Consider the following 20,850-nt stretch of genomic DNA (forward strand, 5'->3'; position numbering starts at 1 on the left):
GCAAGGAGGGAGAACAAAACATGAAGAAGCAGTAAGAGAGGAACAGAAACAGAGGAAAATGTGCTCCTGGAGAATTGGGAACTTGGCTGCCAGTCACCACAGTGGGCAGCGTGGGATGACAGCCAGGGGCTAACACACATGCTCTGGTGCTAAGATCGGTACAAGACAACAAGAACAGCACTGGAAACTCCTGAGAAGGGGCTTGGCTGAGGGGCAGAAAGTCTGTCTTCATGGTGCAGGTCTGCATGAAGCAATGGTAGGCAGCTGAGCACACCTCAGTCTGTCAGGGGCTTCAAAATCCCATCCTCTTCCAAGGAGGTTTCACTACTATGGCTTTCTTTAGTCATTCATCCAGAGTATTATTTCTAAAATAATCTCTTTCACCTACACTGCAAGTATGTTATCACCCATCATTAGTGCCTGGCTTAACATTTTGGGCCTGGCCATACAATGACGTGGTCAGCATGGAAGGAGCACTGGGCAGGCTGCAGGCAGCAGCACCAGTTGGGCCCCGAGCGGGCATGGCGACCCACCAACTGGGCAGCGTGGGGCAGACACGGGCTCTGCCCGAGGCCCGTGGTCTCCCACATGCTGAAGGCAGAGGTGTGTGTGGGGGTGACGCAGGAGAACCCCAAGAGCCCGCTTTTGGGCTCTGTGCAGGGTGAGGCTGCAGGACCTGAGTGACTTCGAACACCCCCAGGAGGGCTACCGGTAATAAAAACGCCAGCAGGAATTTTAGTGCCACGGACTGGCACAGCTGGCCGCCGCCGCCGCCACGCCGCTCACCCACCCGGCCCCCCGCACGCCACAGGCAGCGTCTGGTGCGTGCACCGGTCCCACGGGTGTCTCTGGGCCCGCGCAGGGCGCCGCGGGACAGCAGGGCCGGGGTCGAGGCGGCGGCGCCTGGCAGGCCCCGGAGCCCGTCTGTGAGCACAGCAGCGCCCGGCTGTGCCTGCCAGCAGCGGGGCTGGGCCTGCGCCCGGGCCTGGGCGAGCGCGGAGGCCCCGGCGGCCCGTGACCGGCCGCGTCAGGTGACGCGGGTCACGCCGCCTCCCCCGCCCGCTCGCTGTGCGCCCCGCCGGCAGGCTGCGCCGCGCGCTCCGCCGAGCGCCGTGCGGGGGAGGGGAGCGGCGGCGGCGGGGAGCGGCGGCGGGGCACGGCACGGCGCCAGCGCGGCACCTGGGCCCCCCCGCGCCCGCGGCCAGGCGCGCCCCGAGGCCGCCCGGAGGCAGAGGGGCCCTCGGAGCCCCGCCGGGAGCGCGGCCGGCATGAGCCAGGTGCCGAGGAAGCTGCCGGAGGAGGAGGAGGGGGACGAGGAGGAGGAAGAGGAGGAGGAGATCGTGGGCTTGGCGGGCTACGCCGACGGGGCCGAGTCCTTCTCGGACGGGGACGCGGAGAGCGGCGGCGATGAGGCGTGTGAGTGGCACCCGCGGCGGCTGCAGCGGCACCGGCACCGGGGGCGGCGGGGAGCGGCGGGGAGCGGTGTGGCGGCCGCCGTGGGGCTGCGGGGGCTGCTCCCGGAGAGCCGGGGGCAGGCACCGGCCTCGGCGGGGGCTGTGGGGCAGCGGCCGGCAACGGGTGCGGGTGTGGTGAGGCGGGGCAGGGGGGCGAGGTGCGGGAGAGGGCCGGGCCCGTGTGCGCGGAGTTGGGGGTGAGGCGAGGCAGGGACGTGGCGGGCGGGACGGGGCCACCGCTGGAGAAGGTGAGGTTTGGCTGCCTGCGGGTGTGGGTCCGGGAGGAGGCACGGCGCCCCGGGGAACGGGGCACGGCGAGGGTGAGCAGGGCACGAAGGGAGCCAGGGATGGATAGCGGTGTGGGGGAGACGAGGTGTCCGGAGGGAGGGCAGGCCTCGCTGGGGAGGGGGGTGGGTGGTCAGAGGCCAGGCTGAGCGGGGATGCTGCGGAGGTGACCGTGGGAGGGGAGGGGACGGGGCCGGGGCGCTGCTTGGGCGGTATCGTGGGGTCAGAGCGGGGAGCTCTGAGGCGGGAGCAGAGCAAGGGCTGAGAGGTAGCAGGAAGGGTCGGGGAAGAGGTAAAAGGAGTGCGGACAAAGTGATGGTGGGGGTAATCTCCTTTCAGTATTTCCATGTCTGGGGTGAGAGTTGTTATTAGCGGCCACAGCCTGGTGATGTGACTTGAGTGTGCCAAGGAGGCGGGAGGGCTTGGGTGTCAGGCTGTAAAAGGCAGCGGCAACACGCAGCTCTTGTGTCCAGGGCTGCTCTGCAGCTGTGAATGTCAGTCCCCACAGCGGCAGGCTTTGCTAAATGTCTGTTGTCCGTGTGTCTGTACATGTGAGGACCCGCGTTACTTGCTGCATATCCGTGTCGGTATGGATGGTGATGCTAGGAAGGATAGGCTTGCCAGGAAAAGCAGCCTCATTCAGTAAAAAGAGGCAATGCCAGCTCAGAGCCTGTTGCTTTCATTCAGAGCCTGAATTCATTCTTCTTAGATGTATTTCACAAAGGAGCTTGGAGAACTCTCAGTATCTCGGGGTGAAAAAAGAATTGCTTTTTTTATAAGAGCATAATAAAAGGCCACATGTTTTAAGGCTACTTTAATTATTAGCATGCAGAACCCTTCTCCTTAAAGGCTCAGTCCTACAGGCTGCCATGGGAGGTATCACATTGACTAATGCAGTTTTGGGGAGGGGGGGAAGGTCAGTGCTTTGAGTATAAGCCTTCATGGTTAAAGGCTAGGATGTAAGAGCTGTAGCTGAGACTAATTAAAGTCTTACTTGAAACTGCTAAAGAATTGCCTTTATTTCGATGCAAAGAGAATATATTTTAGCATATTTCTTTAGTGCTAAACTAACTTAGTGTTTTCTGTAGAGAAGTAATCCATATTCTGTTCTCAGAGGAATTTATTTGGATATTTGTCAATAGGAACTTTGTTAGACTGCTAAAAATTGCTTCATAGTAACATCAGAATATTGTACTTAACAGCAATAAACCTTTACATGCTGAATAACAGGAGAAGACAGTCCATTCAGGGACCTTTTTTACGCAGGATTAAAACAAAGGGCCATTTTAACAGTCCAGATCCCCTGGCTTTCTGTTTCATTCTGAAGTCCCTGGAGAAAGAGGCATAGAACGTATGTAATGGAGGGGGCTGGGATTTGGGTCTGTGTTTCGTCTATTTAACACTGGGCTGCTGGGCAAGGGGCTTTCCTTTTCTCGGTTTTTGTCCTCTGTCTTTCTGGATCTGTACAGTAAGTAGTCCAAAATTCAGTGTCACAGCCTCCACTTTTCTACAAAGAAAGCGTGGAAAGGGCAATATAAGGAGAACAGCTTCAATGCCTGGCTGTTGAAAGTGAAGGGAGAAGCCAGGCTTAAAAGTAAAAATGTAATTTGTGCTTATAGGCATATGGGAGATTTCAAAACTTCATACTGTTCATCTCTCTCACCCATACTGGTTTCTTGTCTCCAGCCTGAATGCTGAAACCACGTCTCTTGTCCTCTTCTTAATCTTTTTACTTTACACATGGGGTCATATTCAGAGACCTTACACATGGGGTCATATTCAGAGACCTTAAAGCACTTAGTTTACATAAAGCCTAGTCATATTTTTGATATATGCAATTAAAAAGTATTTAGAAGTGGGGAAACCCTTTGCAGAGTGTCCAAGGAAGTAGCTTTAAGACATATCATTGCAGAGTGCTGCACTTGTGGCAGAGTGGAACCAGGTCTTCTGGTTCTGAGTCTTTAGCCACAAGAATTTCCTTCCACCAGGCATTTCTGCAATGTTTATGAACCCACAGTAGCTGAACAGCTTTCTTGATTGCATATAAGCTTTTTCTGTTAACTCTTTAGGCTCAGGCCATCTGTTAGCGTTGAAGATGTTCCTTGTGTGTGTTTTGTAAGGCTATTGTCTTGACAGCACTCCAAAGTGCTGCATATATCACAGTCGCAGTAGTACTGGAAATGCTGTGAGATCAATGGGCTTGAAGGTACATGAGTGGAAAGTTGGGGACTGCTAATTGTTCTTTACACAAAAATGGTTAAAACTTAAAAATAACATAATTGCATTAGTGGTCAAAAAAATAATCATTATTAGCTGCATTATTTTCAAACTAGACTCAGAGGCTTGTTACCTTACGGACAGTAACACGAGCAAAATAATTTCTTTTGGCTTGACGCCGCTTAAGCAGATGAACTGCAATGGTGTATTTGCATGTTTGAAAACTGGTGAGATCTACAAATACACTTTCCAGGGTGGCATCCCCGTCACCTACGCTTGTGAAGCACTGATAGTCACGTGCCTTGATAATTAATTGCAATTGATGTGGAATTCAGGATGGGCTTCAAAGCTATTTTAGTTATCAATTATTATCTCTAATAGCGTGAAGGAGATATTAGAGTATTCGTTGTGGACTGCGCGTCCTGGTGAGACAGGTCAGGACTACTACGTGCGCTTCTCAATTAACTCCTCAGAGCTGGGCTCTTCTGCATGTTGCAACGCACGCAAATTGCACTCCATAAGCAAGGACACAACTGCAATTACAGAAACTTTCTAAGGAATTGAGTGCTTCTCTGTGAGCAAAGTGCTTTTGGGTTTGTGAAGTTTAATTTGTAAATACTTCAAAGAATACAGCCTCTAACCAGTGTGACCTGTTCTTTATGGCTGCTTAGAAAAGTTGAAATATGAAGGACTGTTGATATGCCTTAGAAACTGGCCTTTTATCACATTTACCCTTGGCAGAAGCGAATGAAACTGGCAACGTGTTGCATCTCGCAATAGGGAAAGTTATCTTTCCCATTACAGAATAGAGAAGAGTTTAGTGTTTCTCTTAGGCATATTATGATCTCACTCCATAACCTAGTCTGGGAGTTTGCGGTGATACATCTAGTGGCATTTCTGTGGCAAATTAAAGGAGGAGTTGTCATGTACTCTGCAAAGGAATGTGGGCAGGCAGCGCATCGTCCAATTCCTTTACATATAAGGTAATCTCTTAGCTCTCTCTCAGAGGAAAGTGCTATAGCAGCCTTGCTATCTAGTCAGGTTTGGATGATACTCAATTTACATTTCCCTGTCTTTGAACTGGCAGGATTTCAGAAGGTAAATAACAGTCTTACTAGCAGAAGAGCTGGTGTTCATTCTTCTCATTGGTAACTCTGCACTTGTGACTGTGTTTTTTTTTTAGTATGGCTTTAATGTAAAGTAATTTCTTTTTAGTAAGTATTACAGTCCATAAAAATCTTAACAATCTGGAATAATTTAATGCAACAACAATGTAAAACCCCAAGTTATTTAAAATATTTTTTTTACATACATGTAGGTTTTTAGCCCATTTCTTAAAAAAAAAATGGAGTTATATAGGTAGCATGTCTTCTGGTTGTCTCATCACCAGTCAGAGGTTTGGAAACTGCTGTGTACCTTCAACCAAATTTGAACAAAACATGTTTCAAAGATGATTAAGACCCCACAAGTTTGATGAAAACTGGCATTCAGAAGAGAGACCCAAAAGAAAGTGTCCTCAGAGGGACAGGCGAGCATATGTGTGTGCTCTCCGTGGCAGCAGCTGGCAAAGCTGTGTACAACATGTGTACGGTCTAGCCAACCGGCATGTGTTGAGCTCCGGATCAGCCGCAGCATGTCATATCTGTTATTTGGAGGATATGTCATAAGACATACAGGGGGAAGTTGGTGTTATTGTGGTGGGGAGAGGAAGGGGACACAAAGTACAAATCCACAGCAAATTAGACTTCGTAAGCTCTGTTGTGTGCAGAGCAAATGGGAGGTTTTTTATTTTTTGAAACATGCAATAAAGCCTCAACCAGAAGACTGTTCGTTATATGCCTTTATAAAGTATTTTATTCAAATTAGTTCTTGTAAAGCTTTGAATAAATTATTTTCCCTTCCGATGGCCAGAATGCAAATTGCATGATGTATGGATATATGCACATTAATGAAATATGGAGTTCCCTGTCACTGTTCTGCTTGAAGGGGTTTTGTCTGTGACCCTGCTCCAGCCTGGCAGTGTTTCCTGTGTGATAACTGACAAGAGCACAGTAAGTGGTAATACCTGTCAAGGCCTTTCAAGTGTATTTAAAATGGATAGGATCCCACCAATAATGAGGTTTCAGCTCCATGTCAGTCAGTCACTGTGGTGACAGGGGCCCACGCTGAGTGGCCTAACCACTGACAAGCCAGTAGATGGTGCCAAGGGATGTTTTATGCTAACACCGCAATGCCTTCAGTTGAGAAGCCCTAATTCTGGGTAACTGAAGCTCAGGAGGCACAGACATGAACAAGGTTCTGTGCCCCCCTGGCAGCCGCATCCTGCTCTTGTGTTTTCTGAAAGTTGTGAGCGAGTCTTGAGGAACACAGGAGGATGGATGTGATCACCACCCCTGGGTACAAAACATGTTCCAAGGCAAAAGATTCCTTCAAGCTTTCCATGTTTTCCAACCCATAAGGCTATGCAGTAAATTGACAGGTCCAAGTCGTTGTTGCTGAGGTTTCTTGTTTTGGATTTTCATATTTTTGGAATAAAGTTGATCACTTAAAGTATGCAGGGCATATGCAGGAAGGATGTGTGTGAACAAATGTGTGCCAGTTCTCTGCAGTTCACAATTTATCCCAGCAGAAAAAGACAAAGAAATGCAATTATGTTGTGCTCTGAATAATGTTGAATAGGCTATACTGCAGTGGGTGGGAGAAGGTCTGCCTGACAGCTAGTGTGTTCAGCCTGTTTGCTTAGTATTTTAAACCTGGCCACTGTGTGCTATGAGCCTTACTCTGCAGATTTAGCATTGACAGCTCAGTTTTTTTGCGTTGCTCGTGTTTGATGCTGCAGATAGGATATCACAGAGGTGTTTGAAAGCTTTTTACATCTACATGCAGTACTGTTTTCAGCTTGGGCATTTCAAAGTTACAGACCAGCTAAATGCGGCAATTGAGACTGTTGTAGCTGTTTTGATTAGAGATACCTGAAAATTAAGTTGGTGTGGTTACAGGTGTAGCTAGCTATACATTCATGTGCTTACACATATAACAGAATAGTTTACTCCCGTAACTACCTTTATGCTAATATAACTGCATCAGCACTAGAAAATGTTCTGGTTTAGCGGTACCAGTTTCAAACTGAGCTAGGTAACCCAATGACATCATTGTGTTGCCAGGCCTTTGTTTTGCAAATAGGCAAGGGATATGCTGTAATCTTATTTCTTGGATAACAAACTTATACAGATCGTAACACAAATTATTCAATAGCAGGTGAAATCCTAACCACCTTAGAAACGGACTCCTCGTGAGCTCAGTACTATGTTGTTAAGTCCCAACATAGAGGAAGCGTGTGCCTGCTGAGTTGTCTTCTCCCTATAGCTCCTGGGATGTGTGATTTTCTTTATTTTAGAGGAAGGAAGCCCTCATGTTGCCTTAGGAAGATCACGCAGATGTAACTAACACAAACTTACTCCTTTCTTCCAGCAGTCTGATGTAGCTATCGGTTGACAAGGGTATTTGTTACCACGTGATAATCTTTTAAAGTTGAGTTAGAATGTATGTGACATAGTGTTCATTAGAGTAAAATCGGGTGTTTTAGGATGTCTGTGTGTCATAACACATTTTTCACATACAAACTGAGCAATCCAGCCTTCTGCAGTCTCGTCTTACAGGTGAGAAGTAGGTTTTCTGATAGTATAGCCTAAGGGGCAAATAATTCAAGTTAAAATGCCTGTAGCACTGCTTGCTAAGCTTAAAAATTGGTAATATTTGCATATATCCAAGTAAAAATGTCATGAAAATAAAAGTCAAATGCATGTTATCTGGTTATATTGCTATAGTATATTACTTTTCTTCTTGTGTGATTTTTATTTTATGCAGTTTTGGATTTCAATGATCCCTTCAGTACTGAAGTTAAGCCAAGAATCCTGCTCATGGGATTGAGAAGAAGTGGGAAGTCTTCCATTCAGAAAGTTGTTTTTCACAAAATGTCACCGAATGAGACTCTCTTCTTGGAGAGCACAAACAAGATCTGCAGAGAGGATGTTTCCAACAGCTCCTTTGTCAACTTTCAGATATGGGATTTTCCTGGGCAGATTGACTTCTTTGACCCTACGTTTGATTATGAGATGATTTTCAGAGGCACTGGAGCACTGATATTTGTTATTGATTCTCAGGTAAGAAAAGGGTTTAAGCTACTTTTTTCTTTTCTTCCTTCAGCAATAGACAAATGGATTGGAAAGCATAGATTTTTTTCAAAGCAAATAAATAACTTACATCACAAATACACATTAAAAGAAAGTCATTAAAACTTGAAGAGCTGCTTGGTTATTTTTAGTCTCTCTCTGCAGTATGTTCAGAAGTTAACTAATTTGCTTTAACATCTCACGGTTCTTGCTCAGATTCCTAAGTGCTGACAGCATGAGATTGCTGCACATGCTGCATGTAGGCTCAGGCTTCTACTAATAAGAAATACAAATATTGAGCTGTTGTTGATCTGTAGCATTATCTAAAAGTAAGTATTATAAAATTTTATATATATTTTTAAGAACTTTCCTACAGTTGTAGCTTTTCTTTTTACTTCATTAGGATGATTATATGGAAGCATTAGCTCGGCTGCATCTTACTGTGACCAGAGCCTATAAAGTGAATCCAGATATCAATTTTGAAATCTTTATCCATAAAGTGGATGGTTTATCTGATGATCACAAGATTGAAACGCAAAGAGATATTCACCAGAGGGCAAATGATGACCTTGCAGATGCTGGATTGGAGAAGATTCACCTCAGGTGAGAAAAGCTGCTGTGCAGAGAATCCTAAAGGGGACAGCAGCTTGTTTAACAAGTTACCATTTTCTGTTCTCTTGAAGTAGCAGGTGACAAGCTTTTGATATATGAAGGAAAAGGATGATCAGAGACATTTGATTTAACCTGGGCCAGACAAAGTATCTTATTTCTGATTGCTGTCTTGGAGGGAAAGATGTAAGGACATGTGCTTAAAAACAGATGACAAATACTCCAGCATCCTACCAGTTTTTGCTGCAGCTGCTGTCTTGAAATAAGTTACTTGGACAGTGACAGCAACCAGTAGAGCTCCAGCCAGTAGAGCATATATGCCACCTACATCACTTTTAACTTCTTTGAAACCTCTCTGCCTCACAGTCCCCTCCCAATCACTAGTCCTCACTGCTGCAGCCTGCTTGGTGCCACTTGGGAAGACAGATGCTGTATCTTTGCCTTATGTCTGCTGATAAAGCAGATTATTGTAGCAAATAATGAAAAATAGTCGACTTCTGCAGACTGGAACTAGACAACATCAGGTTGTCATGTCTTTCTTAACACTAAAGCCAAGTACAAATATATTAAAAAGAGAGACCTGCTCCATGAACATGCCAGCTCTTTAGAGCTCTTAACAACTTGACCACATCATTGCATTGATAAATGGGTCCACAGCTTTCAAAAAAGCAGATCACAACAGACACACTCAGTAATATTCCTCTCCTGCAATTTGAAAAATATTTTCATAAGAATGCCAAGGTGGGAGTTGAATCATGAAGCTCTACATTGAGGCCTAGTTTGCAGTGTCTAGGGTTTTTTTTTATATAGAGATGGAGTCCCATGCTTCAATCATAACGTGACTTTTGATCACAAGGGGTAATTCCATAAGTGTAGGCGCTTGCTGTTTGACAATATTTCATTTCACTCATATTATGAAAGGTACATCATGTTCACATTATGTGGCTAAAAGGAAAATGTGGTGACGTTTTTTTCCAGCTTTTATCTGACAAGCATATATGATCATTCTATATTTGAAGCATTTAGCAAAGTGGTACAGAAACTGATTCCACAGCTCCCAACACTGGAAAACCTGCTTAACATCTTTATTTCAGTAAGTACTTGTTATATACTTTGTCTGTAGGTCTGGCTATGTCCAACATGCATGTTCAGATATTCTGTTTGCTGCCTTCTGAGAGATTATGAGCAATGTGAACTACCAGCAGAACTACCAAAACTTAGTTGAAATGCACCCACATGCATTGCTTGGCCTCACCTCCCTGTCTGTTAAACAGCGTTGTCAAGCTGCTGAGATACTCGCAGTATTTCCTGAGTCACATAAAGTGGGTTAGCAGCTATCACTTTTCTGCTCATACATTAATCTGAATGTTGCAAAGGTCTGTGCTGCATGCATTTGTTTAAGTGGTACTTAAAATTTGTGTAAACAAATTCTTAAAGAAATGTCATCTAGTCTGACCTCTTATGTAGAGCTGTCTGTAGTGCTTCCTAGAATTAATTCTACTTTGTATCGAAATTTAACCTGCTTAAGAAAATCTTGGTTTGTCTTGAAATTTTTAGAGGTAGAGTCCATCACAACTTTCACAGCTTCCATAGTTACTCCCAAGGCCAGTTAGAGAGCTTTGTATATCACTGTGTTATCACTGTGGAAGTAATTGCTTGCTTCACTGTTCGTGTATGTGCGGTCCCTTCCTCTCCTTTGTACTGGTTTTGACACTCACCTCGTGGAGTCAGTATGACACACACTAATGCACTGTTCAATTTAGTTAAAAGGAGGTTATGGTGGAGTCCAACATGCTCTTGTTTTGGCACAAGATAAAAGATGGGAACATGTGGCCATGAGCAAAGGGGAATGCAGTGAGTAGGTTGTGAAAAGGGAGAACTCCCCATTTTGGTGGTTGTTAAGTCAGGTCATAGCGGCTCCTGAAACTAACCGCACCCTTTCTCACAGTATTCTAATTTTGCACCTTGCATCTAGCATTAATTTATCAAGCTTCAAATTCTAAGCAAGGTATTTTGTTATGCCTTTTTGTGATTTTGAAGTAATGAAGTTATTTAATATCATTCAACAGCCTGTAAGGTAAAATTAGACTTCACAGTTTCTCAGTGTAGGGTGTGAAAATGGAGAGAGAGAGAAAAGTTGGATGTGTTGCTGAAAGGGAGAGCCAGGATTAGAGGAAGGTCTTTCCAAAACTTATTCTCTTACTATTAGGCAACAAATGATGCTATTTCATAATGAATGGTTTGTTACAAAGCTCTGTTCCTACCAAAATGGCTGGGCCATATACCAGTTATCATCCATTCTTGAACTCCACTTAGGACAGAAAGGTAATGAAGGAGTGATGACAACAGTCCTGGAACAATTGGATATTGAATATGCTATACAGTCTTAAAGAGAAAGCTGTCTGCATGATAGTCCTTCTTGTGCCACAGTCACCCCGGTCACTCATATCGTGAGTCAGATCTCTGGGGGGGGGTCTCCTCACTGTTTGGAGTTGGTGAAGAATTTCTGCCAAACCACCAGATGAATCGAGCTGCTTCCTGAATGACTGATGACAGTTGCTTGTGTGCCTGGAACACCCAGAAGGCAGCTCGAATAATATCTAGAATACCAGATGTAATTTGTAAAGAAAAACAAGCCTTTCAAATAAATGGGAAGTCCAAAAAAAGTAAGAGGTCCGCTATTTCCCCTATTCAGTAGGGAAAACAGTCTCAGACTGTTACTTAGCTCCGAGTAGAGCACAATTCAGTTTGTTAATAACCTAGAGCAAGGTGTAGCTGCACCACTGTGTCCTCAGCATGCTTGCTGTCTGTTTTTACCAGTATCTTGTATCTGTAGACAGGAGACTCGGAATGACTCTATTTGCAACCACAGGAAGACTAAACATCATTCTCCAGCATAGAATTAGTTAGCGGGTGCCTCTTTACTTTAGCCAACTTAGTGACAACAAATCTTGACATGGATTTTGATCATGGCTTACCTAAGGAAGCCAGTGTGCTCGATATCAAAGTGGGGTGTGTTGGTGTTCTAGCTTGGGTTTTGCAGCATTATTCATGAGGATTTGCTTTCATTTATGCCATGGAGACTTCCAACACAAAAAGCCGATGATTACAAAAATGTATCTGTGATCACTCTTAAGTTCACAGCAGGTTTTTGCCTAACTTTATAGTGCCACAGTGCGTTGGCTTGTACGTTTGAGGAACCATCAGTGTGATAATACTGCTTCTACATTCTTTAATGTAACTACTTGCAAAGCATAAAATAACAGCTGGTTTGGCATTCAAAACCCATGTAAATCTTACGTGACTAACACTCTTATCAGCTTCATATAGAAGGATACCTGTTTTTTAATTAGTGTGGCCTTAGCAAGCAATCAAGTTGTGACACACAGGAACGTGGATTTTCATTTTAGGGTTGTTGGGGGTTTGTGAGGGATGTTAAAAAGTATGTGTTAAAAACAAACAATGAGTTATCATGGTAGAAATAAAATTAAGTACAGTTTTGTTTATTTAATGATTTAAATTTCATAATCTGTAAATTCAAATGTAGTATTTAAAGCTCATTCACTAAATCTGCGGTTTGCTGCAAGACCTGTTTAAATAACTGTCCAAAATTCATTCCTAACTGTAAATGACTGGTGATATCCTGTAAGTTCTTTTAAAAATTACTTTTTTTAGAGCCAAATTCTGGCTTACTTTTCATACTTTCTAGAAGGAAAAAGATAGGCCTGTTTACCTAACATAGGAATTGGAGTAATACTGCCAGTTTTACTGAACCCATTCCATTTAAAGAATAGAAGCTACCTTCTACTTTACCAAACTTAGTATAGTTGAGAAACATGGTTTGAATTTCAGCTACCTCATGGTTTTTACCTATCCAGAATAAAATCTCATATGCAGAAGATTTTTTACAATGACTCGCTTGGTTCAGATTAGCCACGGAATACTCTTACATCTATTCAGAGTGCTTGATAGAGCTTCTAGCTCATGTTGCATCTTCTTTCCAGACTGCAGGGTTGTGTCAGAGATAACTATTGCTTATTCTGGCCCTGCTCTCATTGACATCAATGGCAGCATTTCATTCAGTTCCATAAGGCAGCTGTTGGCCTTTGTTTCTCTAATAAGGAACCCTCCTGCTCTAGTAACAAACAGTTGATTTCTTATTGTCATTTTCCCTGACTGAGCGTTAATGATATAATGCCTCTTCGAATAATACTTTTTATCCGCTGTTTCCTGATTTTTTTTATGACTTGTAATTATTGTTTATGCTGGTATTTTTTTTCCTTGAGCAATTCTGTCATAAACGTTCTGGCAAATCCTTTGCTTTTTCTGTTAAAGTTGTGCTAAAAACCCTGGCAGATCAAATCTGTGAAGTCATGTGGGTACAGTTTAGTGGTTACTACTCCTGGTAGTCCATCCTGCCCTTTCGCCGAGGTTTCTGTCACCGTACAAAGTTTGACAGAAGCAAATACATGCTGGTTTCTCAGCCGGTTCTACCATGATGTATTAGTTTCAACTGAAAACGAGCATGGTTTAAGTTAAGACACCAAGCTCTGCCCTTTACCAGCAGGTGTTAACATGGCAAACATCTCAAGATGAAAACCTTTTAAACTGTCACTGCAAGTACAGGCAGGCTGCAGCAGCCGGAGTTCTGAGATGGAAAAATCACTTCTCATTGTTAAATGTTATTATATTGTCACTGGCATCTTAATAATTTAAGGTACATCTTAATACAGCTGTACAGCTGAAATGATCACTGTGTCTCTCTTTATATAATACAGAATTTTGTAATCGACTCCTCATGTGACACTACAGGTCTCGAGTTCCAACTTCTTTTGTCTAAAATGACTTGTATTTTCAAATATGTATTTTGGCAATGAATTACAGCTATATTTACAGATGAATCTTGTGATTAATCTTATTTGACAGCATCTGTTTAAGTATGCGAGGTGCTGTCAGAATTATTATTTAAAAATAAAAATTACAGAACTATCATGTGGCCAGAATAACCACAATAAATATGCATAGGCTGAAAGGCACCTTTGGAGGTCACCTCCTGCTCAGAGTCAGGCCAGTTGGAGCAGGTTGCTCATGGCTCGGTCCAGTCCAGCTTTGTGAATCTCCAAGGATGAAAACTCTACAACCTCTCAGGTCAGCAGCTCCCAGTGCTTCACCACTCTCATGCTAAACTTTTTTTTTTTCTTATATCAAGTCAGAATTCCAGCTTGTGCCTTTTGCCTCTTGTCTTTCAATACTGTAGCTCTGAGAAGAGTTTGGCTCTGTCTTCTGTGCACCCTTACGTTAGGTATTTGTAGATAACAATGAGCCTTCTCTTCTTCAGGCTGAACAAACTCAGTTCTCTGAGACTCTCCTTGTACGTTGTGTGCTTCAGCCCATGTACCTAAGGTATCCACAGTGTATGCTTTGTTTTGAATATTTCTTTTATTAATGAATTACTGAAATGTGCCACTCATAGAGTCTTTTCTGTAATGAAATGCCAGAAATTCACCTCTATACTCTTATTATTATTTAATGATGTTTCCAGCCTTAATTGTGTGTGCAATGGTGGCAGAATTAAGCCTCTTTAAGAAGAAAATGCCCAAAATATTGCTGGCCATTGTTAGTAGCATACCTAGGGTTGAAATTTTTTTGCCTGTTTTAGGAAATTTGGAAAATGGGAGGGTCACTTTAGTCTCTTAACTGTGTGTTAAATAGTTGACTTAGAAAAGAAAGAAGCAGCAAAAAGGAAAAGTTCTGTAACTACAAAGGAAGTTGAAGCTATTAAAACTTATGAGGGGTTTTCAGTGTGTTTTTTGGTAGTTACAAAACTGCTGTGGCAGCAGTCCTAAACCATATTAAAAGGGAAGCCCATACGGGGCGAAAATTCGGTTTGATGGGAGAAAGTTTCTTCTCTTCTTGTATAACATACTTTATAGCTTATTCTAAAGCATATTTTATAGCTTGAGCTTTATCAATACTGGGAAATTGTCCTTTGTGTTCATTCTGGGACAGCTGCCCTGGTGCAATCCCTTGATATCAGCAAGCAAAGCTACTGTTTTCAGTTGAACAGTACACATTTTTTCCTCTTTTTTTTTTTTTTTTTTTTTTTTCTGCAGGAAGCCGAGGCTTATGGCAGTTTACTTATCTACACAAAGAGTATGAGCTAGCATTCCTGGCTAGTCTCTGAGAGCTGCAAATATGATACATCTCCAGTATGGAGAGAGTCTTAATCAGCTTGGCAGGATGACAGGAACATAGCTGTCATCACATTAGCAAGCCTTAGCATTATAAACTTGGCTTTAACCACCAATACTATGTGAAAACTGAAACAACACCATCAAAACACTGGTCTTTCTCCTGTGATCCTAAAAGATATTCTAAGGAACCAGACAGTAAAACAACTACAGACCCCCAATGAGACAATTTCTCAATTTCCTTGAGAAATTAGTTCCTGAACACTACTGCCTTCTTTGTCCATCAGCTTTTTCTTTTCCTTGTTTCTACCTTCTTACATGTCCAGCTAGAATAACTTTAAATTACAGCTCTCTTTTTTTTTTTTTTTTTTAATATTCATTGTTATAATCAAAAACCCAAAGGCTTGAGCTTGGAAGATCCCTCCCTGCCCCTGCTTTTTCCACTTGTCATTATGTCTGCTCAGAGTCAGAAACTGTTGGAAGGTCTGTGAGCATGAAGGTTTGCTACACAACAGTGCTGTATGTACAGTTCTTTCAAAATGCACTTGATTGCAGTTTACTTCCACTTCTTCAGCCTAGCTTTTTGTGTAACAGGCAAGTAGGGGAACAAAAAAGCTTGGTATTAATTTGAAGACATGACTTCCATCTAATTTTTCTTTCTTTTTTTCTTAAATAGAATTCTGGGATTGAAAAAGCGTTTTTATTTGATGTAGTCAGCAAGATCTATATTGCGACGGACAGTACTCCAGTGGATATGCAAACTTATGAGCTCTGCTGTGATATGATAGATGTTGTGATTGACATTTCTTGTATATATGGGTAAGTAAATTGTTAATGTTTTTAATAAAACTGGGTACCTAGAATCTGAATTACCTCAAAATTAGAATGGTGTGGCTATAAATAATAATGAGAATGTGTAATTTGCCAGAGTAATTTGTCAGGACAGGGGAGAAGGAGGAAACGACAGGCTTCTGAGGTACAGATCCCCTGCCAGAAACTAGCATTGCTCCCTGCCCAGACTCTTCTGTGAACACCTTCCTCTTTCTATGCTAATAATTTTATATGGAGGAAGGAGTGGGAAGTAACTAACCTAAAATAAACGGAAACATTATCTCTTTGTTCCCCAGGGACAAATTCAACAGAAGGATGTCTCCCATTTTTAAAAAAAGAGCAGCCATATTTAGTTTTGTTTACTTTAATAGCTAGTGGCGTCAGAGAGCTGCTTCAGTTTTCTCTTCATCCTCTTTTCCCTACAGGACCTTTGTGTTTTTTTTTTTTTTTCAGTTTTCCCTCCTACATTAGCAACTGGAGGTCTCCTGGGGTAGCTTGTACATCTCCTTGCAAGTTATGTTTTAAATGGCTTGGCCCTTGGCCAAGTGTAATGCCAGCTATTCCTGGGAAAGGCACGGGCACATTAAGAATTAGTGCATTAAGATGCATAGACTTGGAGGCTAAACCGCAGCATGCTTAGAGTGTGAGGTGGTCTTTGGTAGCCTTGCATTCTTACCCATTGATAGACATGTTGCACTCTTGGAGAAGGTACGAGGGAGAATCCTGGTGCAGATGTGCAATAAGCATTAGAACTTCAGAAGAATAACAAATTGTTGACTACCTTTCTAAAATTTCTTAAGTTTGTATATTCTACTGTGTGTTTTAGATTTTGGAGTTGGTCACTTCAGTAACTGTACAAGAACTTGTGTTTTACAGAGGTTTACAATAAAGGATGCTGATTCTGTGGCATTTTTTTTGTACAGAGAAAGATGCTGCTGTGTAGTTCAAAAGACTATGCATTTAATTATTATCTGTACACCACCACTTGTGGGGCTCTCTATTCACAAAATGTCACTCTGCCACTGCCTTTGTTTAACCATTTATCATTTATCACCAGAAATCTTGCCATGTTTTTAGCTGTCGACTAAAGACATGATATTACAACTCATTTCTTGTTCTCTGTTCCTGGAGCATCTGTGAAACTTGCTGCCTTAATATATTATTGATACTAATTGTTCTGGGAGATTGGTGGTATCTACCCATTTAACAAGATCTCTGTATGCATTCAGAAATGAGGGTAGAATTACAAGGTAAAAAACTAATACAGTGATCATCATGACACATCATCTGTGAAGGAGAAATCTCTTTTCATGATATGATGTTGCAAAAGCCAACATCTCATGAGGAAAGTCTCATGATGGCTTAAAGTATAGTCAGCTGCCACTGCTTAAGCAAGGTTACTGGATTTGGAATTATCAGTACAGACTTACTGGTTCACATGTTTTAGATAAAGTCGTAATGTAGTGCATTGATTAAAAGGAAACACAACCTTGTGGTAAATGGTTGGTAACTAACAGAGGAAAAAACAAGGCTCCAGTTCAGGTATTTGGCAATCAAACAATCTGGTTTCTAGCCCCAGATTTGGTGTGTGATTGGATAAATGATTTAATCTCTGTCTTAGTTTACACAGTGTGTAGTTTGAAGAAGAGTCTCCTGAAAGGTTAAAATGAAAATTCCATAAAGTTTGAGATTTTCTGGTGAAAGAACCAATGTGGGAGTACTTCTGTTAGCTCATCTGGTGGCTTATCTTTTCTTCTTTGTTTGTTTGTTTGGCTATTGCCCCTTAGGCTTAAAGATGATGGCACTGGAACTCCTTATGACAAAGAATCAATGGCAATCATAAAACTGAACAATACAACTGTCCTTTATTTAAAAGAGGTGACAAAATTCCTTGCTCTTGTTTGTTTTGTCAGAGAAGAAAGCTTTGAAAGAAAAGGTATTTTTCCGTTTTCTAGTATTGCATTACTTTTCCCTTACATTAGTGAGTTAATGAGTAACTGTGGTTGTCATTAGCTGGTAACAGTCTCTAGCTCTATCACAAATATTAAAGGTAAGTACAGCTTGATAGAGCTTACATAACGTTTAAAGGCATGAGGTATTTGTGCTGACATTAAGATAAGATGAAATCATAAATATATTTGACAACTTTCTAATATGAAAGCATATGACAGTTTACATCTGGTACAGTAAAGCTTCCATCTGCAACAGTAGAATGTGTCAGTTTATCTTGGCTAACATTGATTTGTACCTGTTGGCGCCAGCATACGCATTTGCAACAGCTTGCGTGCCATAACCAAGGGAAGACTGTTGAAACTGGCTGATAGAAATACGTTTGTTCTTCTCTCATCTCTAAAAGGAGGCTTTTGAAAAGCTGCATATTTGGGAACTAGATGGCTTTCATATTTTGCAGTTAAAAGTGCATAAAATTTCTTGGTTCTCTCTCTGACCCTGGTCAAGGTCAATACTGAAAGCTTAGTTCATGATTGCTCTGTTCGCTGGCATGATGTTCACTGAGTTACTGGTCTTAGTGAAATGCCCTGAGACCAGGAATGAGCCATCATCTGGGCTTGTATCCCCATCTTGTGATATTAATTCACCAGTCAGTGTTGGTGTATTTGTGAATGCAGAACTCATACCATGTCTGCTGGGCTGTTTGACAGGATATTTAGCTTTTATTTTGTAGAATTTCAACTGGTAGAATTTCTCTTTAATACCAGAACTGCCTTTATTATCTATGAATGTAGATGTGGTCTCTTGGGGGTTTTTTGCTGTAAGGATAAGAAGTATTACTTTGACATACCTACTAAGACCACTGTTTCAGAAAAGACACCCATGAGGGTTTGTCCACAACTGTGTCAGGTTGTTGTGTCTACATAGTTGGGGACAGTTAGTTCTGTAGCCTGTACTCTTTAAAAGTACAGTTCTGGTATTATAATACAGATAAGCTTTTGGTGCTTGGTGACTTCCACATAATATTTTCTCTGAACTCTAGGGAGAGGGAAAATAATTCCTGGAAAAAAATCAAAGTGTAACACAGTGGATTTAAACCACTTAAAATATGTATCATCTCCTGTTAGGTAAATTGAAGTGGAAAACACTGCAGTATTTGAGTTAAGAAAGCTTATGGCATTAACCTTGAATGGGATCATAAGCTCAGTACCAAAATTCTAAAGTTGTATTGCAGTGTTACACAATTGTAGCAGCCAGTAAGCCTTCTGATTGACTACCAATATGGCTTTACAGCTTTTCTGTGGGATCACATTCAGCCCACTCACATGGTAATATTATCTGCCTGTTATATAGATATGTAATCTAACAGCATGTCTATTGTGTTATTTTTAAATTACAATGTAAGATGTAGTTGGCTGTTATTTGGTAATATTTCTAACAAGTATCCATTTCAAAGTTTGTGTATTATAAAAAAAAAAATGTAGATTACTAGATGCTAATTAGTTTTATCACAGTTATTCTGTAAACCAAATTTACAAAATGACACCATATTTTATGAAAGATTTCAGTTTTTCTTATAGTATACTGAACACTTCTCCAAAGCTCTTTATGAAGTTAAGGCATTTTTATCTGCCAATGAACTTCTATTTGTTATCTCTTAAGACTAATAAGTATATTTACTATCTGACATAGTATGAAACTATGAATTGTTTGTATTTACAAACACTGAATTGTTTGCATTTATCAAATGTGCTTTCGCTTAGCACAGGAAAAAATGCGTGGAAAATTCACTGATTGTGACCTCCAGAGAGACAGTGTGGTATCTCACTAAATGTAGAATATAATAATTTTTTCATTACCTAATTTGTATAAATGTCTTTATTAATATGGAAAACATTTCTGTCTCTGTAGGATTAATAGACTACAATTTCCATTGTTTTCGAAAAGCCATACAAGAAGTATTTGAAGTAAGAATGAAAGTAGTAAGATCTCGAAAACATCACAGCCACATGCAAAAAAATAAAAGACCCACTCCCAATGGGACACCAAGAATGCCACTGTAACTGAGGTTTTCTGGCACTATGGCAAGCAAAGTTTTTGTGAAGTTGATGTGACTTCTGCATCTCATTGCACTGAATGAAGAGGAAAACAAATGGGACTGATGTATTATATGAATTTTCCCTGAACATTCAGAAAGCACTGTTTAAATATTTTTATCCAATCAGTTTTTTTCATATAGTGAGCACTTTGAGCAAAATGGTGTATATATAAGCATTGAGGTGAACACTTGTAAGAATTTTCTTAATATATGCTGTAAACCTTTTTCATGCCATATTAAGAAAAAACAGCTGTGACAGAAATACTGGGTACATAATTTGCACTTTTTCATGTTTTCCTTGTGGATGTGGACTTTGATAAACTTAGTTTTTATGGTGATTTTGATGCATGGTGTCAGGTAAAATGTATGCTGTAGTTTATTTACCTGCTACAATCAAATTGGTTAGTAAAAAATTAAGAAAACTTGGTACAATGCCTTTTAAAATTTGTGACAGCTAATACCTAACATTCATACAGATCTAATTTCATATATTTTTCAATTTGTAAACTGAAGAATAATTTTGAAGTATTACAGCAATAAGCACCTTACCAGGGATCATAACTGGTAGGTAAATACTAGCGTTTATAAAACAGGCTTTTAGCCAGACTTCATCCAGAGTTCTCCATAACACTGGTCATGCCCTCTGTTGGGTCTGTTTTTATTATTTACCTCAGCATATACCACTAAAATACCTTTCTATAAAGATAATTGTTTTGTAAAATGGCTCTGTGTTGCACTGGTATTTTATAAGGCTTCAGAGGAGGGTGTTGTATCTGAAAGGTTGAATTTACACTGCTAAGTTTGTTTTGAGAGCCTGCACATCTACAGTTGGTGCAGTGAAGAATCTGTATGTATATCCACCCTGGTGTTCTGATGTACTGATAGGAAGTCCTGGAGATGTGAGCACTGGGTTCCGATTCCCTCTAATAGGGGTATGTCTGTGATTGAAATCAAGAAGAGACCATTAAAATGAGGACTGGACAATCTACCTGCTGTAATAATCAGTGTACATCACTACTTTTTATTTTAGTATTGAACATGGG

The 20,850-nt window shown here is 41.5% G+C and overlaps 1 protein-coding gene across 1 annotated transcript; it reads left to right on the plus strand.

Moving 5' to 3' along the window:
* The first annotated feature begins 1,169 nt into the window (after positions 1 to 1,169).
* Positions 1,170 to 20,530, plus strand: RRAGD (Ras related GTP binding D). Its single transcript, XM_068416289.1, has 7 exons — positions 1,170 to 1,416; positions 7,824 to 8,119; positions 8,532 to 8,731; positions 9,716 to 9,830; positions 15,605 to 15,747; positions 17,547 to 17,695; positions 19,621 to 20,530. Exons 1-7 carry the CDS (start codon positions 1,269 to 1,271, stop codon positions 19,770 to 19,772), a joined length of 1,203 nt encoding a protein of 400 aa, XP_068272390.1. The 5' UTR covers positions 1,170 to 1,268; the 3' UTR covers positions 19,773 to 20,530.
* The last annotated feature ends 320 nt before the right edge of the window (positions 20,531 to 20,850 follow it).

Source organism: Nyctibius grandis, chromosome 1 (genome assembly GCF_013368605.1).
Source record: "Nyctibius grandis isolate bNycGra1 chromosome 1, bNycGra1.pri, whole genome shotgun sequence".
Classification (NCBI taxonomy): domain Eukaryota; kingdom Metazoa; phylum Chordata; class Aves; order Nyctibiiformes; family Nyctibiidae; genus Nyctibius; species Nyctibius grandis.